The 16113-nt window shown below is 45.1% G+C and overlaps 2 protein-coding genes across 2 annotated transcripts; one reads left to right on the top strand and one right to left on the bottom strand.

Moving 5' to 3' along the window:
• Window positions 1–867: 867 nt before the first annotated feature.
• Window positions 868–7463, bottom strand: LOC126547998 (2-phosphoxylose phosphatase 1). Its single transcript, XM_050196064.3, has 3 exons — window positions 7066–7463; window positions 6772–6936; window positions 868–6359 (listed from the first exon to the last, which is right to left on the bottom strand). The coding sequence occupies exons 1-3, from the start codon at window positions 7163–7165 to the stop codon at window positions 5113–5115; spliced, it is 1512 nt and encodes a 503-aa protein (XP_050052021.1). The 5' UTR covers window positions 7166–7463; the 3' UTR covers window positions 868–5112.
• A 320-nt stretch (window positions 7464–7783) lies between these two features.
• Window positions 7784–15876, top strand: LOC126547937 (uncharacterized). The gene is made up of 2 exons (XM_050196011.2): window positions 7784–11282; window positions 12520–15876. Exons 1-2 carry the CDS (start codon window positions 8220–8222, stop codon window positions 13240–13242), a joined length of 3786 nt encoding a protein of 1261 aa, XP_050051968.1. The 5' UTR covers window positions 7784–8219; the 3' UTR covers window positions 13243–15876.
• Window positions 15877–16113: the final 237 nt, after the last annotated feature.

Here is a 16113-nt window from a genome sequence, read left to right as displayed (position 1 = left end):
AGTTGTGCCCGCCAGAGTGCCAATGTTTTGGTACATTAGCGGCTGCTACGCAAGTCTCAGCGACTGCTAGAATGCAATGCCTCGAAACATACATTTGGGAAAGCATTCCTTTTGCATGCTTTCTGTTCTACATGTAAAAGGAGACTGTACGATACTGTCAGCTAAATTTTGTTTATTGAATGATAGCCAGCAATCAATTCCCGCTAATACACCACTGAAAATCTATTTTAAAGGTGTTCTTCACCAAAATGCAGGAATGCCTCAATGGCAGCACTGCATTAGTTTAAGCTGCGTAGACTGCATTGCCATGTGCTTCATGCTTGTCTCAAGCTTATAATTTGTCTTTTGATAAAAGATCCTCCACATTTATAATTTCCGCAGAAACAATTAGCCTAATCATGCTTGCGCTTCGAGTTCGCTAATTCAGCCTCACTCAACAATATGCTAGGTTTCTGGCGCAACTGCTCCAGAAGGGTGTTGGTCCCGAATTTGATACCCTGATTAGGAAACATTTTTTTCAAAGTGCAATGCTTCGTTTCTAAACAACCCATTAGGCATTCGTTTGTGGCTTTGTGCTTTCAGATGGCCACAATTTTCCGTTTCGCTGCATCCTTTTTTTTTTGAAACTTGGACTAATATACTTGGGACACCTTGGATATGCCTAAGACAGCCAATTCAAATAACGATCCTTGGTTTAAACCTTCGATCAGGACAATGTGTCCTGTCCTTAGAAGACTTGCATTCCAATAAGTATGTCCATTTGGTTTCACACACAGTCATCGGCTATGCACAGCAGGATAGCTGGCTGAAGGTAACTAGTGTGGTTGTTACGGTGTTGTGCCAGTTGGTGAATAATTATGCACAATATTTACAAATATCAATTTATTACCATTTCTGTACATACAAGGCATATATTCTATGCAAAAACCAAGACATTAAGAAAACATGACTAAGTTCATCATGAAACACACCACACATCTAAATGAATTGAACATTTAGAGATAAAGAAGTGATTGTAATTATACCTCAGTGACAGTGCCAACTTGTCATGCCTTAAATTTATACGTAAAAGTAGAGCGCAATGGCCATCTCTAACTGGAGGGAACGCAATCCATAAAAATTGGAGCTTGGCAGCGAGTCCCGTGCTAACAACATCAACAAGGACAGCATGTAAACCCAGTATATACACAGCCACATCGACGTTCACTTTCACAACGTGATGAGTTTTACGCAACTGTATAAGCACCATATACAATATGGACTTATCGCCGTATCATCTTTTTTCGGGCTATTAGAGACAGCATGTCGATCTGAACGTAGCCAGCAAGGGAGAAATGCCACTAAAGGGAGCACAGACACGGACACACAAATTGCGTTTTCTCTCTCAAAAAATGAAATACATTCCACACACGAGCACTGAATAAAAGTGAAATGCCACAGATTTCTGAGAACACATGAACCATACCATAGTTCCTGTAAAATCTGTACCCTTCACATTCACCCAACTGTTGTGCTGCAGTCAGCATTTGGCTTCTCGAAATCAACATGAGGCCTTTCAGTATGAAAATACACCAACAAAAAATTGACAAAATCTCCAGAATTATGTAACGTGCCAGCTTTTCTATTGCATCACGGAGTACTTGGCACAGCAACTACACTTCCCTGCACAACGACAGAGATTTTCGATATTTGGACAAGTGCAGAAGTGAGATGACTAATGCAAGGCATAAAAACACTACTTCTGCTGGCGTGGCGCCCTTGAGTTGCGTAAAATTAGGAACCATGCGATGGCACTTCTTGATTAGTAATCCTTCTGATGCATATTGGCAGCACGCATCAAACTTGTTGCAAATCTTGAAAAACCACCGAGACCGCAGCTGATTTTGGGTGAGAGCAATCTCACCCATTGAATCTCTTTCTGCGGCATTCAAGATCATTGGCACAAGTATTTATCCCAGATGGCAAGTCCCGATGGCAACATGATACAGCTCGGGTGCGAAACAGACTATGTCATGCAATCAGGGCACATAGTGAAAGCTGAAAGCTTTTGCATGTCAGCACCCAAGTAATAAAGCCTGTGGGACCTCAGGGAGGTGTTCAATAGTTTTCTCTAGAAGGACATTTTTTTTTTTTTTCCGGCACACTGTAAGATATATAACAAAGCAAACTTCATTTATGCAGAGCAATTTGGACAGATCATGCCTCGAGTGTTGCCGAGCGCTGGCCAAGAGTGCTGCTTTTGTAGAACAGTACATATGCCTACATGTGCAACATGGCATATGTATAGCATAAGCAGCCTATGCAGAAAAAAAGAACAAAAAGAAAACACAACAAACACATCATATTTTAATTAGTTACAGCTTGTAACACACTGCAGTAAGCCATAATACACCGCAGTGTGGTTCTTTTTCTTTTTTATGTTCTTGGACTGTCTGTACATATTATTCACATTAACACATGTGTACAAAAATTAGCACATATTTCACAAATATGTACTTGTTACAGCTCAGGCAGTTTAAAGTACTTGTAGAGCCGCTGTGTCACAATGAAATGTATGCGTTCAGACCTATTGTCGCAGCAATCTCATGTCCTTCTGTGTAACATATGTCACTTCACCCTAAAAAAAGAAAACAGAAACAGAAAGCTAATTATGCAGTGAAGGATTAAAATTTGATTCTCAAGCCATTTCTGACTAGATATAAAGAAAGGCAGCTTGTACTCTGTAAATTTTTCTAAGAAGTAACATCATGGCTCAGCTGTTTGTTCAAAATGCCCAATAGACTGATCTCTTATGACACAGCACATATGCTACCTTTCACTGCCTCCCCATTATGCTTAGGTATGAAGAAACTCCGAGCCAGGTGTTGAGGCCTCATTGTGGATCTCTGCCATGGCTTTCGTTGCCGTTAATGGCAAGCATACTCGTACAATGGCGTGTTTTAGGAGGTTCTTATTGCTCCAGCATACGAATTCAGAAAAATGAAATGACAATGGGGAAACTGTCACTCAAGTTAAAAGGGGGAGAATGTAATGTGTGGATGCATGGTTTCCTCCTAGCTAGCTGAAAATGTTTACACAATTTACCCACAGTGTGCGATACCTTGTGAAAAACACATGCTGGAAGGAAACAGCACCTTTGAAGAGAGCTGTGTGATAAGCAAGGAGCTAAATTCCTTCACTCCTGATCAACCATTATAGAAAGCAGCTAAGTTTTGAGAGGTTTGGTAGCTTCATAGTGAGCTGCTATGATGCGAAGCTGAACTGAAAAAGGTTCCATGATGAGGAGCGTGGTCTGCCATGAACTATGGCATGGTAGATGGCCTTGCACCCAAAAGCTGGCACCTGCTGCAATGGCAACATGGTAAAACTAGCACAAAGGCCGGTCTGTTTGCTGCGTTATTGAGGGGTAAACAGTAACAAGGGTATCGAAAAATCTTAGCAACTAATCCCTTTAGTGGCAAGTGCACACAGGAAGCTGCAGGACAAGCATAATTGACAACATAATTTCACTTCAGATGCATCTGTATGTCAACGTATATAATAAATTGTACATATCACAGCACATCAAAAAAGGAAATCACACAGCAAGGGTACCATCCCAGTCTCCAGCACATAAGCAATGGCTGACAATGTGTCAGAGGTACTGCCACTGGCGAGTTGGCCCCATTCTGCTACACAACGAAAAAAGCAATCTAGAAAGTTAAAAAACTAAATATCTTCGTGGCAAGAACCAAGGCTAACTCCACAGCGAGAAGTGACAATAATATGCCTGTGTCATCAGTTAACAGAAGTATTATAAAAGCAGCATGAATTTGCCCAGTCCTAGTTACGAAAGAGTAGAAACTATGACCTCCTATTCTTTTGATTTTGGCGATGTTTAATGGGAGTTCAATGTTAAGTTTAGGGGCAGACTGGCATGTTTATGACAACCAGTTAGCATTAACTGCTGCGGAAAGAAAATACTAACCACAGGTATTTTCCTTGCAAATGCAGACTCGTCGTTTCTACTGCGCTAATTAAACTGATAAGTAGTTGTGTAACTGGTTTCTAACACACAAATTAAAGCTGTGTGCATCCAAACAAGAAAATTAATCTTGTCTGGTGTGACAAACACCAAAGTGCCACTTGTTTTGATGTTGTGTCACCTGCAAGCCCAAAGAACAAAAGTGATGCTGGAATATGGGATCAATTGTGCATGCGAAGCCATCACAATCACAATTACTTATGCAGCGTCTTACAAAGAAGATAACAAACATGAAATCAGTGGCTGCAAGAGTCAGCAGTGTTAAAAGGTTAGCCCAAGAGAATGCTCCAGCAATAAATGAACACACATTTAAGATTCAGTTAAAAGCACTCAAATGGGATTTTGTCACAGCAAATTGAATATAAAAGCCAATAGCAGTGAAATATAAGCAAAATAAAGCAAGCAAATGAGGCTACGCATGTCCTATGTTTTCCCTCATGACCCGCCGGGAGAGATTACGTAAGTCAAATGGAGTCAGCAGCCCCTTTTAACTGGGCTTTCATATTTGATCTAGTTTTACAATGCAACCCAGAAGGGTGGTAGCCCCTATAAGCTGGACGTACCTATTTGAAGTCACTTTAAAATGCAACAGAGAAGAAAAAAAATGCACACTCCTTGGCCGACAAATCGAAGCACTTAAACAGCCTGAAGCACTCATTGTAGCCTGTGGTGTTGCACGTCTCAACCTAATAACATGACATCAGGTTTTCAATGAGTTCTATAGCTGTTCCAAAGGACTTTCAGGGAATATGCGCTTCCCGAGACAAGATGTATGTTACAGAAGTTGGAAAGAGAAGCTAACTGCATTTTTTGAACATGCCATAGGTTTCCTTCAATGCTGTACTTCTTTTGTCAGCTTAAGACAGCACGCCCATCACCTATAATTCACAGCTTTCCTAAGTGATTGCACGGCCATCGTTACCAGCAACCTATAGGCTGAAGCAACAATGGCAACAAAATATCACGCACCTCACACTGTAGCAAGGCTCGTCTGTCGTTTCCCCACAAATATGTGAAAACCGCACTTTGGCATACTCAAATGCACTACTGCGCTTTCAGAGCTGCTTCAGCAATTCAAATCTTGATCCTTAGACTGGACTTGTAGCAGTAGGCGTAGAGCGCACACCATCAAGACCGCAAGCTGCTGCAAAACTTTTAGCCGAGAACAGCTTGAATACATCCTGTTGCAGAAAAGTGGTGAAATTGCCAAACGGACATAGCTCCATGTCGACACCAGCACGGATGCTCTTGCAAAAGTGTGTGTGACGGGTCATATCCTTGCCATTGTAAAGGACCCTTATGAATCGCTCTTTCTTGACATTGCTGTATGCCTCCAAGACAATTCGGGAAGCATAGGGGGGAATGGTGCCATCGTCGAACCCAAGTGTTGACGCCACGGGGATCAGGTTAATGTCGTGACCAGAGAAAAAGAGGAACTTAGTCTTGGATGTGCCATCCATAAAGTCACGCAGTCCCCTGTGAATTCGGGCCAGCAGGTAGTGTGCCTTGAGAATGCTGCTCCGGCGAAAAGACAAGTCCTGAGACAGCTGTCGGCCCTCCCAGTCCACGTAGGAGATGACGTTGCCAACGTGCTCCATCGTGGCGCAGTGATGGTCGGCACAGGGCAGCGGCTTGCGCTGGCACACGAAGCCCATCAATCCATCCATGATTGGTCTTGGCGCGACAAACTCCGAGTTGTTCCCTTGTGGGCTGAGCACCTTGCCGAGCGTATTCAGCAGCTGCACAACGGCCAGGTGGTTCTTGAGCATGACCTTTGTCTTGCGCGTGAAGAGCCTCTCGTACGTCTTGAGCTGCGGACAGGCGCAGTGCGGGCCCATGCAGAAGTTGATGTCTCGTGAGGGCACCAGGTGCAGCCTGTCGAATGAGAACTTTGGCAGGAAGCCATAAAGGAACGCCAGGGCACTCTGGTACGTGCGGGAGAAGACGGTGCTGTACAGCTTGACGGAGCGTGCATCCCAGTCATCTGGCAAGAGCCTCCATGGTCCGGTATGGTAGGCATCGTGGAGGCTGGCCCCCATGTTTACATGCTGCACTACACCCTCCCACGTGAGCTGGCCTTCCACGCAGTTGCTCTGGTTCGGGTGGGTTGCGATGGTGGCAAAGATGTTCTTCAGTGGGAGTAAGGGGTGCTTCGTTATGAGAGAGACGAAAGAATGCAAGGGGCTGCTCCTGGAGCTGGAAGGTGAGCTCGTGCTTGGAGGCCGGCGACAGCCAAGAAGGTGCTGGTTGCGGACTCGTCGCAAGGGCATGCGCTCTCCGTGTCGCACCATTATGGCTACAGCTTCCAAAGTAAAATTGTTGCTTGGAACTTTACCTGCAATAAAAAAAAAAAAAGCTTACAGATAACCACACAATATTCACGGGAATTGGATGGCTGAAAGTATGTTAGATTTGCCGAGAAACATAATGGAAAGGCTTCACTGTTACTTCGAAGTTTCACCAGTTCATTTAGCTATAGCATATGCTATACTAGCTATATGCTAGCTATAACATATAGCTAGCTAGCATATGGCTTACCGACAATGCTGCTGCTAAGAGTTGATGTAAATTTCTACAGCTTTCTTTTCTTCCCACGTTAATCTAGCACACTTCTGGGCTAGGCTGACATCACCAATAAAATCGTTCTCGATACATGCAGATGCTAAATGTGTGCCGAGGTTCACTACAACTTATGCATGCGCGCTCTCCTGCGATATACATTTTTGAATGGTTTGCATGTGACTCACCTTCTTGCCAAAGTGATATACTATTGTACGGGTTGCAATACTTCATCGCTTTCGCCTTGGTAAGGCTGTGGGACAGCTGCATGTTGTGTTGTCCAGCATTATACAATACGGCAGTGGTGTCCGGATACTTGGCCTTGGCGTCATCAGTACGTCCAATCAAGCATACTGGAAACGTTGCAATGGTAAATGAACATCACTCAACGAAAGCGAAAGCCGTCACAGCGCGCGTTGTGCAAGTTCTCATATAGGTTCGAACAATTCGAGATAATATGTTTTGCTTGAGGTGAAACTCACTGGTTATCGCCATGCCAACGATCCAGATAACGATAAACGATGCGAAGAGGAGCCGTTGCCTCGCCAGAAACTTCGTCACCCATAAAACTAGCGACACCATTCTCTTAGCTAGCGTCAAATCAGCCCGTCGCCAAAAACTGTCGTACGTTGACACATGCCTCCACTACGTGACGGTAAGAAGAGCGTAAACAAACATTGTAACATGTAAGGAAGGGAGAAGAAGAAGGTGTGAAACACCGGGAAGAAACCACGACAGAAAAACAGACAGCACCGCGGCCGCCGCAGGTGCGTTCAAATGTTTGTACAGACGACAAAATCAATGCATGGACGTCACGTAGGCGTCAGTTGACGCCAGTGCGCCAGCTGCCCTAGGTCCTATTCAGTTTGCTGCAGAGGCGAGAAATTAAAAGACGATATGACGTCTGCAAACTCTTAGCGACGCTTGCGGCGGCCATGCTTGCGGCGCTATGTTCGCTTATAGCGTCTGCGATGCCGATGGAGCTGACTTGAAACCAAGTTGCAATGACGCTTATTCAGCATATCTTGTCATTTCACGAAAACTGCAAAACTATACATCCAAGAACTAACCAAAAAACGTAACCATACAATTTAAGTGGAATATGTTTAGTAAGATGGTGCATTAGCTCGGCTTTTTGTCTTTTCTTAGTAGTTGCCAGAACTTTGGAGCTTACAAAGGTCGTTTGTGCTAGGGCTGCCATCTACTGCTTAGTTTGGTTGGAACGCCTGTGTCCTTTCCGTGATGGTGGTATGTGCGTCGTCCGACTACAAGCACCACGACTACTCTCAGCTGCTGGTCTACTCCGCGAGGCTTTCCGTGCGCATCGGTCGTAGTGGCACCACGGTAAATTCAGCCCTGTCAACCTAGCATACAGAACGAGCGCTACCGACGAACCCCACTAAAGGCTGATTACTGCACGGGCTTCCCGCTTCGTTAGGCTAAAGCTTGCGGCGCGCATAACTGCAACCACTGCAACCTCGTTTATCTTCTAGCATTGCCGCCGCTGAAAGATGTAGCAGACGAGCTTTAGCGTCGCTTCAAACATATCGAGCTTCGGTGGTACCCTAGCAAGTGACAAGTAATGAAATTAGCCGATCGGATATCCGCAGACTTTTAGTGGAAACACGCTGCCAACATGGGCACTGTCTGCATTGACGTCGATTTGGACATGAAGCCGATGTCCCTCGACTTGGTGTTTCCAGAGGGTATTGAAAGAGGTGGCAGAATAAACTTCAATTTTTCGAGGGCCCGGTTTGATTCAGAAGATCGCAGCGATGCCCGCGGTGACGGCGTCACACAGTGGCGCCCTTTCGCAGAGACTTTCTTTGACGCAGCCTATGCGCGCGAGAAAGTTCGCGTGTTTTCGGGAGGCAGGCCGAGCTCTTTCTGTTACATCGACGGGCGACACGAGCCAAATGAGGTCTTCGATGACGCAGAGGTAGTGGAGATACAAACTCAAGGTTGCGAAATCGAAGTGGAGTCGGAGCTCCCCTCTCCTGCCGCGTCGCCTATACCAGACCCGTGTTCACCCGAAAGTGCGAGTTCGCCTGAACCAGCGACAGTTGTCGGCAACCACCCGACTGCTGACACTGTGGACGCAGGAGGGTGCGCGAGTAGCACTGTGGACGAAGTTGACCTGACAGGTGACTCAAGCGATGCTTATGAGAAGACGGCAGATGCCGCTACTGAAGATCACACCTATATGGTCGGCCAAACTAGTGCTGTCACCAGTGCTGTTGGTAGTAATGACGATACCTCGACTCGCATAGTCGTTTCGAATTCAACCGGACCTTCACCTGCGAACACAACTGTCATTGCAAAAGATTTGAACATTGCCGAGAATGTAACCTCAAAGCCTGATACAGTAGGAAACAGCAGTGCAAATGCTGCTGTCACTGCCAAGAAAAACACTGGCACTAAAGCGATGGCACTGTATTCTTGCTTGTATTGCCGGCACATAACACCATGCAAAGAGACTGCAATAGCTCACTGCAAGCTTCATACCTCGAGAAAGGATCCTTTGCCACAGCAGACACTAATAGGTGCAGCGTCAGTTAAGGCAGGAAAGGTTGTAGGGCCTACCTCACCAGACAAGGCCAAGCCCCAGAGAAACAATACTAAGCCACGTATCGGAAATGTGTTTTCTCTCACTAATGATAAGTTGTCTGTCATTACAACTGCAGCTAGTGCGTCAAACCTGACTGGAGATGAAACAGCTCTGGGGGCGAAAGGTTCCATTGAGACAACAGTCTTGCCCACGGTTCTCAACATGCTTGCCTCTGTGTCACCAAATGTTAAGCGCGTTGTCCTTAAAACTGGCCCCGTGCCACTCTCAGCAGCTGGTTCTCTTACTCCCAAAAATATCACAGCTGTTGTGAAGAGAGCTATTGAGAGCAATATAACAGAACTGAAGTCTGTCTCTTCTTCATTTACACCAAAGCCACTGACGACAACACCAGGGAAGGGTTTGAAGCCAATTGTGCTGCCAAAATCACTCGTAGAATCAAAAAGCCCGATCACCAAGCCTCCTCCTAATACAAAAATAGTGTTTAAGTGCTTCAAGTGCTCTCACGTTACTTTTGATAAGCTTGTCGCCCTTAAGCATCTCCAAGAGCACACAACGGCAGCACAAGAGAAACAAATGGATAAAGAAAGCCATTTGAGTGATGAATCTGAAGGTACATCTGCTCCGGGCACACCTCCGGTGCCGGCTGGACCGGAAGCTCTAAAGAAGCGTTCCCTGCCTCTGACAGGATCACAGCTGAAGCCTCTTGTTCAGCAGGTCGGTCGTCTCTCAAAAGCCGCAACGGAGTCGATCAAATACTTTGCATGTACCAAATGCAGAAAGGTTTACAAGAACAAGGCAAGCTTGAACAAGCACATGGTGAAGCACACTGGAGAGCAGAAGTTCCGCTGTGAGATTTGTGACAGGCGCTTTCAGTTCAAGTCTGTGCTTCAGGTGCACATGAAAGTGCACAACCGTGTCACCCCATACAAGTGCACAAAGTGCAAGCGAAGCTTCACTACAGAAGCTGCATTGAAGAATCATGAGGAGAAATCGCACAGTGACCCAGTTATCTGCCACCTTTGCAACCTGCCATTTGTACGACAGCACAATTTGGTAGTGCACATGATGCAGAGGCATGGACAGACTGCTCAGCACCGTTGCACCAGCTGCCGGAAGCCCTTCTTCACCGAGGAAGACCTTGCTGCTCACAAGAATTTATGCAAGGGAGACATCTACCGGCATTGTGGCCTCTGCAGCTTCAAGGGTGCCATCTACAAGGAGCTCTGCGAGCACGTAGTGCAGTGCCACCCAGAAGTGCCGCAGTTCAAGTGCGAGACGTGTGGCTTGGTTTCCATTCACAAGGTCAGGCACAGAGGCCACGTTAGAACGCACCAGCCCGGTTATAAGCCGACGAAAGTGAAGCACACCTACAAGTGTCCACAGTGTGGCAAGGAGATGCGGAGCCAGTCGGGTCTGCAGTCCCACCTGAGCTCCCACAACAACATACGGCCATTTGCATGCCCGACGTGCGGGTGCTGTTTCTCGTCCAAGGGTAGCCTCAGGGCTCATCGCCTCAACGTCCATGCTTCAACCACTTACAGCTGTGAGCAGTGCCCGCTTACCTGCAAGTCTTTGTTTGCACTTCGCAAGCATAAGACCCTGATTCACGGACAAACCATAAACTTTCAGTGTGATCACTGTAACAAACGCTTCACCTGTGAGCGCAAGAAGCAGCTGCACACTGCTGTGGTGCACATGGGTGACACGGCTTGCCTCGAAGATGGCCAGAACCCGTTCCCCACGCTCAAGGTATACCGCTGTACGGAAGCAGATTGCACCTTTGCCACTTTCAGCCTGTACCGGAGCAAGGCCCATGCCATAACCCATACGGGAGTCATGCCTTTCCAGTGCACACAGTGTGACAAGGCATTTGTCGTCCAGGACGAGCTTAAGAGACATATAACTCTGCAGCACAATAAGGGCAAGCAAAAGCCTTGTCCTCACTGTGGTCGGGTCTTTGTGTCTGACTCCCGCTACGAGTGGCACCTGCGTCTGCATGAGAATAACCAGGGCTTCAAGTGTACCAAGTGCAGCTACCTATATGAGTCGAAGGCGTACCTGGAGCACCACCAGCAGAAGCATGCCGAGGAGAACCAGTCTATCTGCCAAGTGTGCAACAAGACTTTCAAGGTGAGCTGCATGACGAGTCTAGTGGGTGCCGTGTAGACAAAGCAATGTTATGGCAAGATTGCACAATAGTACAAGGATCTCTTGCATTAGTTTGGTTAGAAGATTCATGACAGTGAGCGCATAGGTATGCCTTGTTGTTTTTATTTAGCGCACCATATAACTGCTCCAACGATTGTGTGCAGAAAAAAAAAACAAGGCAGGAGAACTAGCTAGTTAAATTGAGTTTATTTGCCTGCACACACATACATGCAAAAAAAATTGCACATAATTTTGATGTTATTTATAGTGACCATGCTTTGTTTTAATTTCAAGCAGAGTGAACTGTAGCATGTCATTTTGGCGTATTTTCGCCCATACCTAACGACCCTGCAACATTTGATGTAGTTAATAGATTGCCAATACATACAGCACGAAGTATTGTGTCTGTGATGATGTCACCATAACATGTGAAGTGGCATCATGTTGAGGCTTTTTTAAAGCTGGTTGGCAGTCTAGTCTTATAAAGTTTAATCTAAATCTGGGAAAGAAAACTGCACTCAACATTGATAATAAAAGATTTTCTCTCTCTCTCTTAATCTAAATATGTTTATGCAATACCTGGTTTTAGTACATTGTAGAAACCATCTGCTTATGCATGGAAATTGAATTATGAGGATGCTCCAGCATTATTTACTACTTCACATCAGAAGTTCCTTTACATATAGTAGTGCCATGTTCAGCATGAAGTGATCCAACTAGGTGCTTTCCAAGCCTTATGATTGCATCAAATGTTGTCAGTTGTACCATTTCTTATGTTGCAGTCCATTTCTGTATTATGTTTACCTTTGTTGCTAATGTAAAAACTTGTTGACTTGAATAGTTCAAGAGAAAATGTAGAAAGTAGCATTCTTGAAGATTTTAGTTTTCTTTTACTTCCCAAAGTAATGTTATGGTAACAGTCTTTTTCGGGTGAAAAAATTCGAGATTCTAGCTGAAGCTAGTGTCACAAAAACAGGGCGGAAGCAGAGATGACACCACAGCACATAGGTGTTTTCGCTTCCTTGGTCCTTGTTTTCATGTGTGCTCTGCTCCTTGTTCATCAAAGATGCATCCTGTACTAGCACCAGAAGCTGTACACATAAGAACAGCTTTGCCTGAATGTTTTAATGCAGTGTGGCAGAGCTGTCGTTGCAAAAGTGGACCCAGAAATTTGAATTTGCGCCGCTTTTTAAACCGTTTTCATTCCCTATCTTTGCAGACTGTGCGAGCCATGGGCATCCACGTGACCCACATGCACCCTGAGGTGGCAAAGAGCCCGTCCCTGCAGGTGCTGCGTTCGCTGCGTTATCCGCACGGTTGCGACCAGTGCCCCGTGCGGTTCAAGACTACCACCGAATTGCGGGCTCACAAGCTGTGCCGACACTCGGGCGGTGCAGGCAAGCGGGTCGCCAATGCTGAAAGGAACTTCGAGTGCCACTTCTGTGGCAAGGCCTTCAAGCACAACTGCGCACTGCAGACGCATCTTCGCACCCACACGGGTGAGCGGCCGTTTGAGTGCCCACACTGCAGCAAGGCCTTCACCATCCACCAGACGCTCAAGGACCACATTGTCAGTGTGCACACAAAAGACTTCAAGCTGCACTGTCTGCTCTGTGGCAAGGGCGTCGTCAACAACACGAAGCTCAAGCAGCACCTTCAGCATGCACACAAAGCCGTGCCTAAGCCTACCTTGCCCCTCTCCGCTCGCACCAAGGCGGGAGTAGACAAACCAAAAGCACCTCGTGCGCCGGCAAAGAGGGCAGAGCAGCCGCAGCTACAGCAACATCTGCAGCCACACCAGCTTCACTTGGCACCCATCGTATTCGTAGAAGAACAGAATCCAGAGATAGGCGAAGTGTATGTGGAGCAGGAGGTGGTGACTGCCACGGAAACAGCCATGGTTGTCGAGGACCCCATTAAGCTGCTCACATCTTTCTTCTGAGCAACATGTGTTTGTGGAGAGAGTACGTGATGTGTGTTTGCCAGGAGCCCCCATCAAACTCTGAACATCTTTCTTTTGAACAGCTTGTGTGCTTGAAGACATATATCATAGGAGTTTGTTATGGACTCCATCAAACTCACCATGCCATTGAAACAATATGTGTGTTTTGTGAAAAAGCACTGTTAAGGAAAGTGCCTGTTGTTTGTTTAACAGAAACTGACAGACTTCTGTATGGTTTGCAAGAAGTGGTTTGTAAAGCTGTGTACATTCTGTTTGTATAGAGTTTGTACTATATTTTATGCCTTGCTTGAGTGCAAGGGAAGTTGTACATATGTTTGCATGGTCACTGGATACATTAGAGTATAGCACACCTCTTTGTTTCATTGCACTCTGAGAGATAAAGTGCACTTCTTATGGCAACATATTATACCAGCATTTATTATCCACAAATACCTTAAAGTGCTATTGATTTTGTGTTTGTTTCTTGATTTTGTAGGGGAGTTCTGAATTATACCAACCTAACAAATTACAATTGCTCCATCAATGTTTCTCTCTGGCAAGGTAACCAAGTTACAAGGCAGTGGGGTTACAGTCTGATGTGAAATTTTATGCGTGGTACACTGTGAAATATGAGCTTGTAGAGCTTATTCGTGTCTTCAGGTACAACTGTTCTTGGATGTGTGAATATGAGCATGGCTTAATGCCTACGCCAACGGAACGTTTCAGAAAGGCTGGCTTTTATTGAGTTGCAATGGTTTGCAATCTTTAAAGGTCATCCAGAAATTTGTGTGACCTGCTGATTATGCCAAATTGAATTTCAAAACTTGGCTTCAAGCATTAATTGTGCTTGTCCCCAAACTGCGACCTGTACTTTTTCTTTTGTACAGAATAACACAATAGGAGTGTTCGTAAGAAATGCTAGTCTAATTGGGAAGTCAAGCTAAAAACAAGATCTAAGAACTTATGCTGTAACCTTCAGTTTCTCTATCACAAATTTCCAGCACAACATTGTTGACATCTAATTTCTTTCATTAGTGAGAAAACTGTTTAGCCTGCAAGCTCATTGCCTCACTCTCGTTTATCCCATAATTTTTCGAATGTTTGTGAGGTTGGACGTCACTTGAAAGCCATGTGTACCTCTCTAATCTGCGAAGTTGCTAAGCCAGAACCCATTGCAGCAAGAAAATGGTATTGCCAGCCATCCACCTATAGACCATTATGCAACTGAAGTTTGAACTGCTGGGTAGATGACACTTTCACCTAACTTATGCCATATGGCCAACTTAGCGCAATCTCTGCACTTTTCCTTTAGCTTAATTTTGTGCAGAGCATCCTTTAGAGAATGCAATACACAAAAGGTGTACCTTTGAGTGATTCAAGGGGTGAGCAGATGAGCTTTGCTAAATTTGGGTGAGTCAAAGCGTGCGCTTTTATGTACTGTTTGAATAGTTGAAGTACTGTCGGCTACTGCTGTCTTACTCCAACAGCATTTAATGGCTCGTTCAACACTTTCCTTTAGCCTGCCTGTGTGACTATGGTGTGAGCACAGTCACTGCTCCCACTAGAGGCATAGCTTTCTAGTTTCCATCCAAAAAAAATTAGGTTTTCTGATGCATTCATATCGCAAGCTAGCATTATCACATCTTCTGTTGAGATGTTCACCAGACTCCCGGTACTTTTCTGGTGACGTTGACTGCCAGACAGTGTCGGATATCTCCACTTTAGATGTTCTAGCAGATGCAGTTCACGGAAGTGCGTAATCTGTCTTCATGCAGCTGCTTTTCAGCAATATTTCTAAAAACTACTTTTCTGTGACGTATGCTTTGAAAAAATATATAGAAAATCCGGTCTTAAACATTCATTACAAATTCACTTTTTTTCCCTTTAGTCACAACAGATTTGGCTTATTAAATGTAATTTACAACGTCACTCACTCGATCGCATCAGTGGCACCTGGCAGAGGGTCAGGAATAACAGAAGCTCCCTCATGTGCATCAAAGTACATGCTTGCACGTGCATAGTGCATGCACTATGCGCAATAGACGTATATAGAATGTTTATAAGTGGAATGATGTATATGTGTTTTGCTCACGACTGATATGAGCTGCCATGATAAAAACACAGCCAGAACTCTAATTTCAATCTGTACCCTGTCGTCATAAAGAGTTTGTCAAACTGAGCCACACTATCAATGAATAGAATAATCTAATGGGTGAGGGGTAGCCATATGCTGGCTGTAGCAGACATTATTTGCGAGTAGCACAGGAATGAAGAATGTGCATGGGGACTAAATCTTTAGCTTGATCATATGTGCGGCACCTAAAAGATGGGAAGTCGAGGAGCCACATGCCTTTATTTATCTTTATTATGGATAGCGAGTTTACATTTTCACTGACTCAAGGACGATGTCTTTTGCTGTATAGTTCGTGCTTGTTCTTTTTTGACTCTGTGGCAAAGAGCCAGCTGCCAGAACCACGGCAGCCATTTGGTGCGAGAAGGTTGTTGTACTCATTCTCAGTTCAAGTATGCAAACAGCACATTTTATGTTCATCCAGATCATCTCATTTTCACACAGTTGCTTCGTTATAAAACACTGGGTGTACAAGAATATTGAAATTAAAGTTTCTAAAGCCAGTTGCTGTGCCTCTCTTGCTTCAAATGGGTTCACAGAATCAGCGGCATTACCTTTTTAGAAGTGTGTGCGTTACTTGCAGGTCCTCTACATCCTTGAGTATTTGCCACAGGTAGGTAATCACCTCGTAAATGAGCTGGTTTACCGCTTGCTCGGATATTACGAATTATCGTCTTTGACAAAAAGGGGAAATAAGTGCTTTGAAATAGAGAAAGGCTTTACTTACAGGAAAGCCAGAG

This window comes from Dermacentor andersoni, chromosome 3 (assembly GCF_023375885.2).
Source record: "Dermacentor andersoni chromosome 3, qqDerAnde1_hic_scaffold, whole genome shotgun sequence".
Lineage (NCBI taxonomy): Eukaryota > Metazoa > Arthropoda > Arachnida > Ixodida > Ixodidae > Dermacentor > Dermacentor andersoni.
Note: the sequence above shows the minus strand (reverse complement) of the source record. Positions and strands in the feature narration are given on the sequence as shown.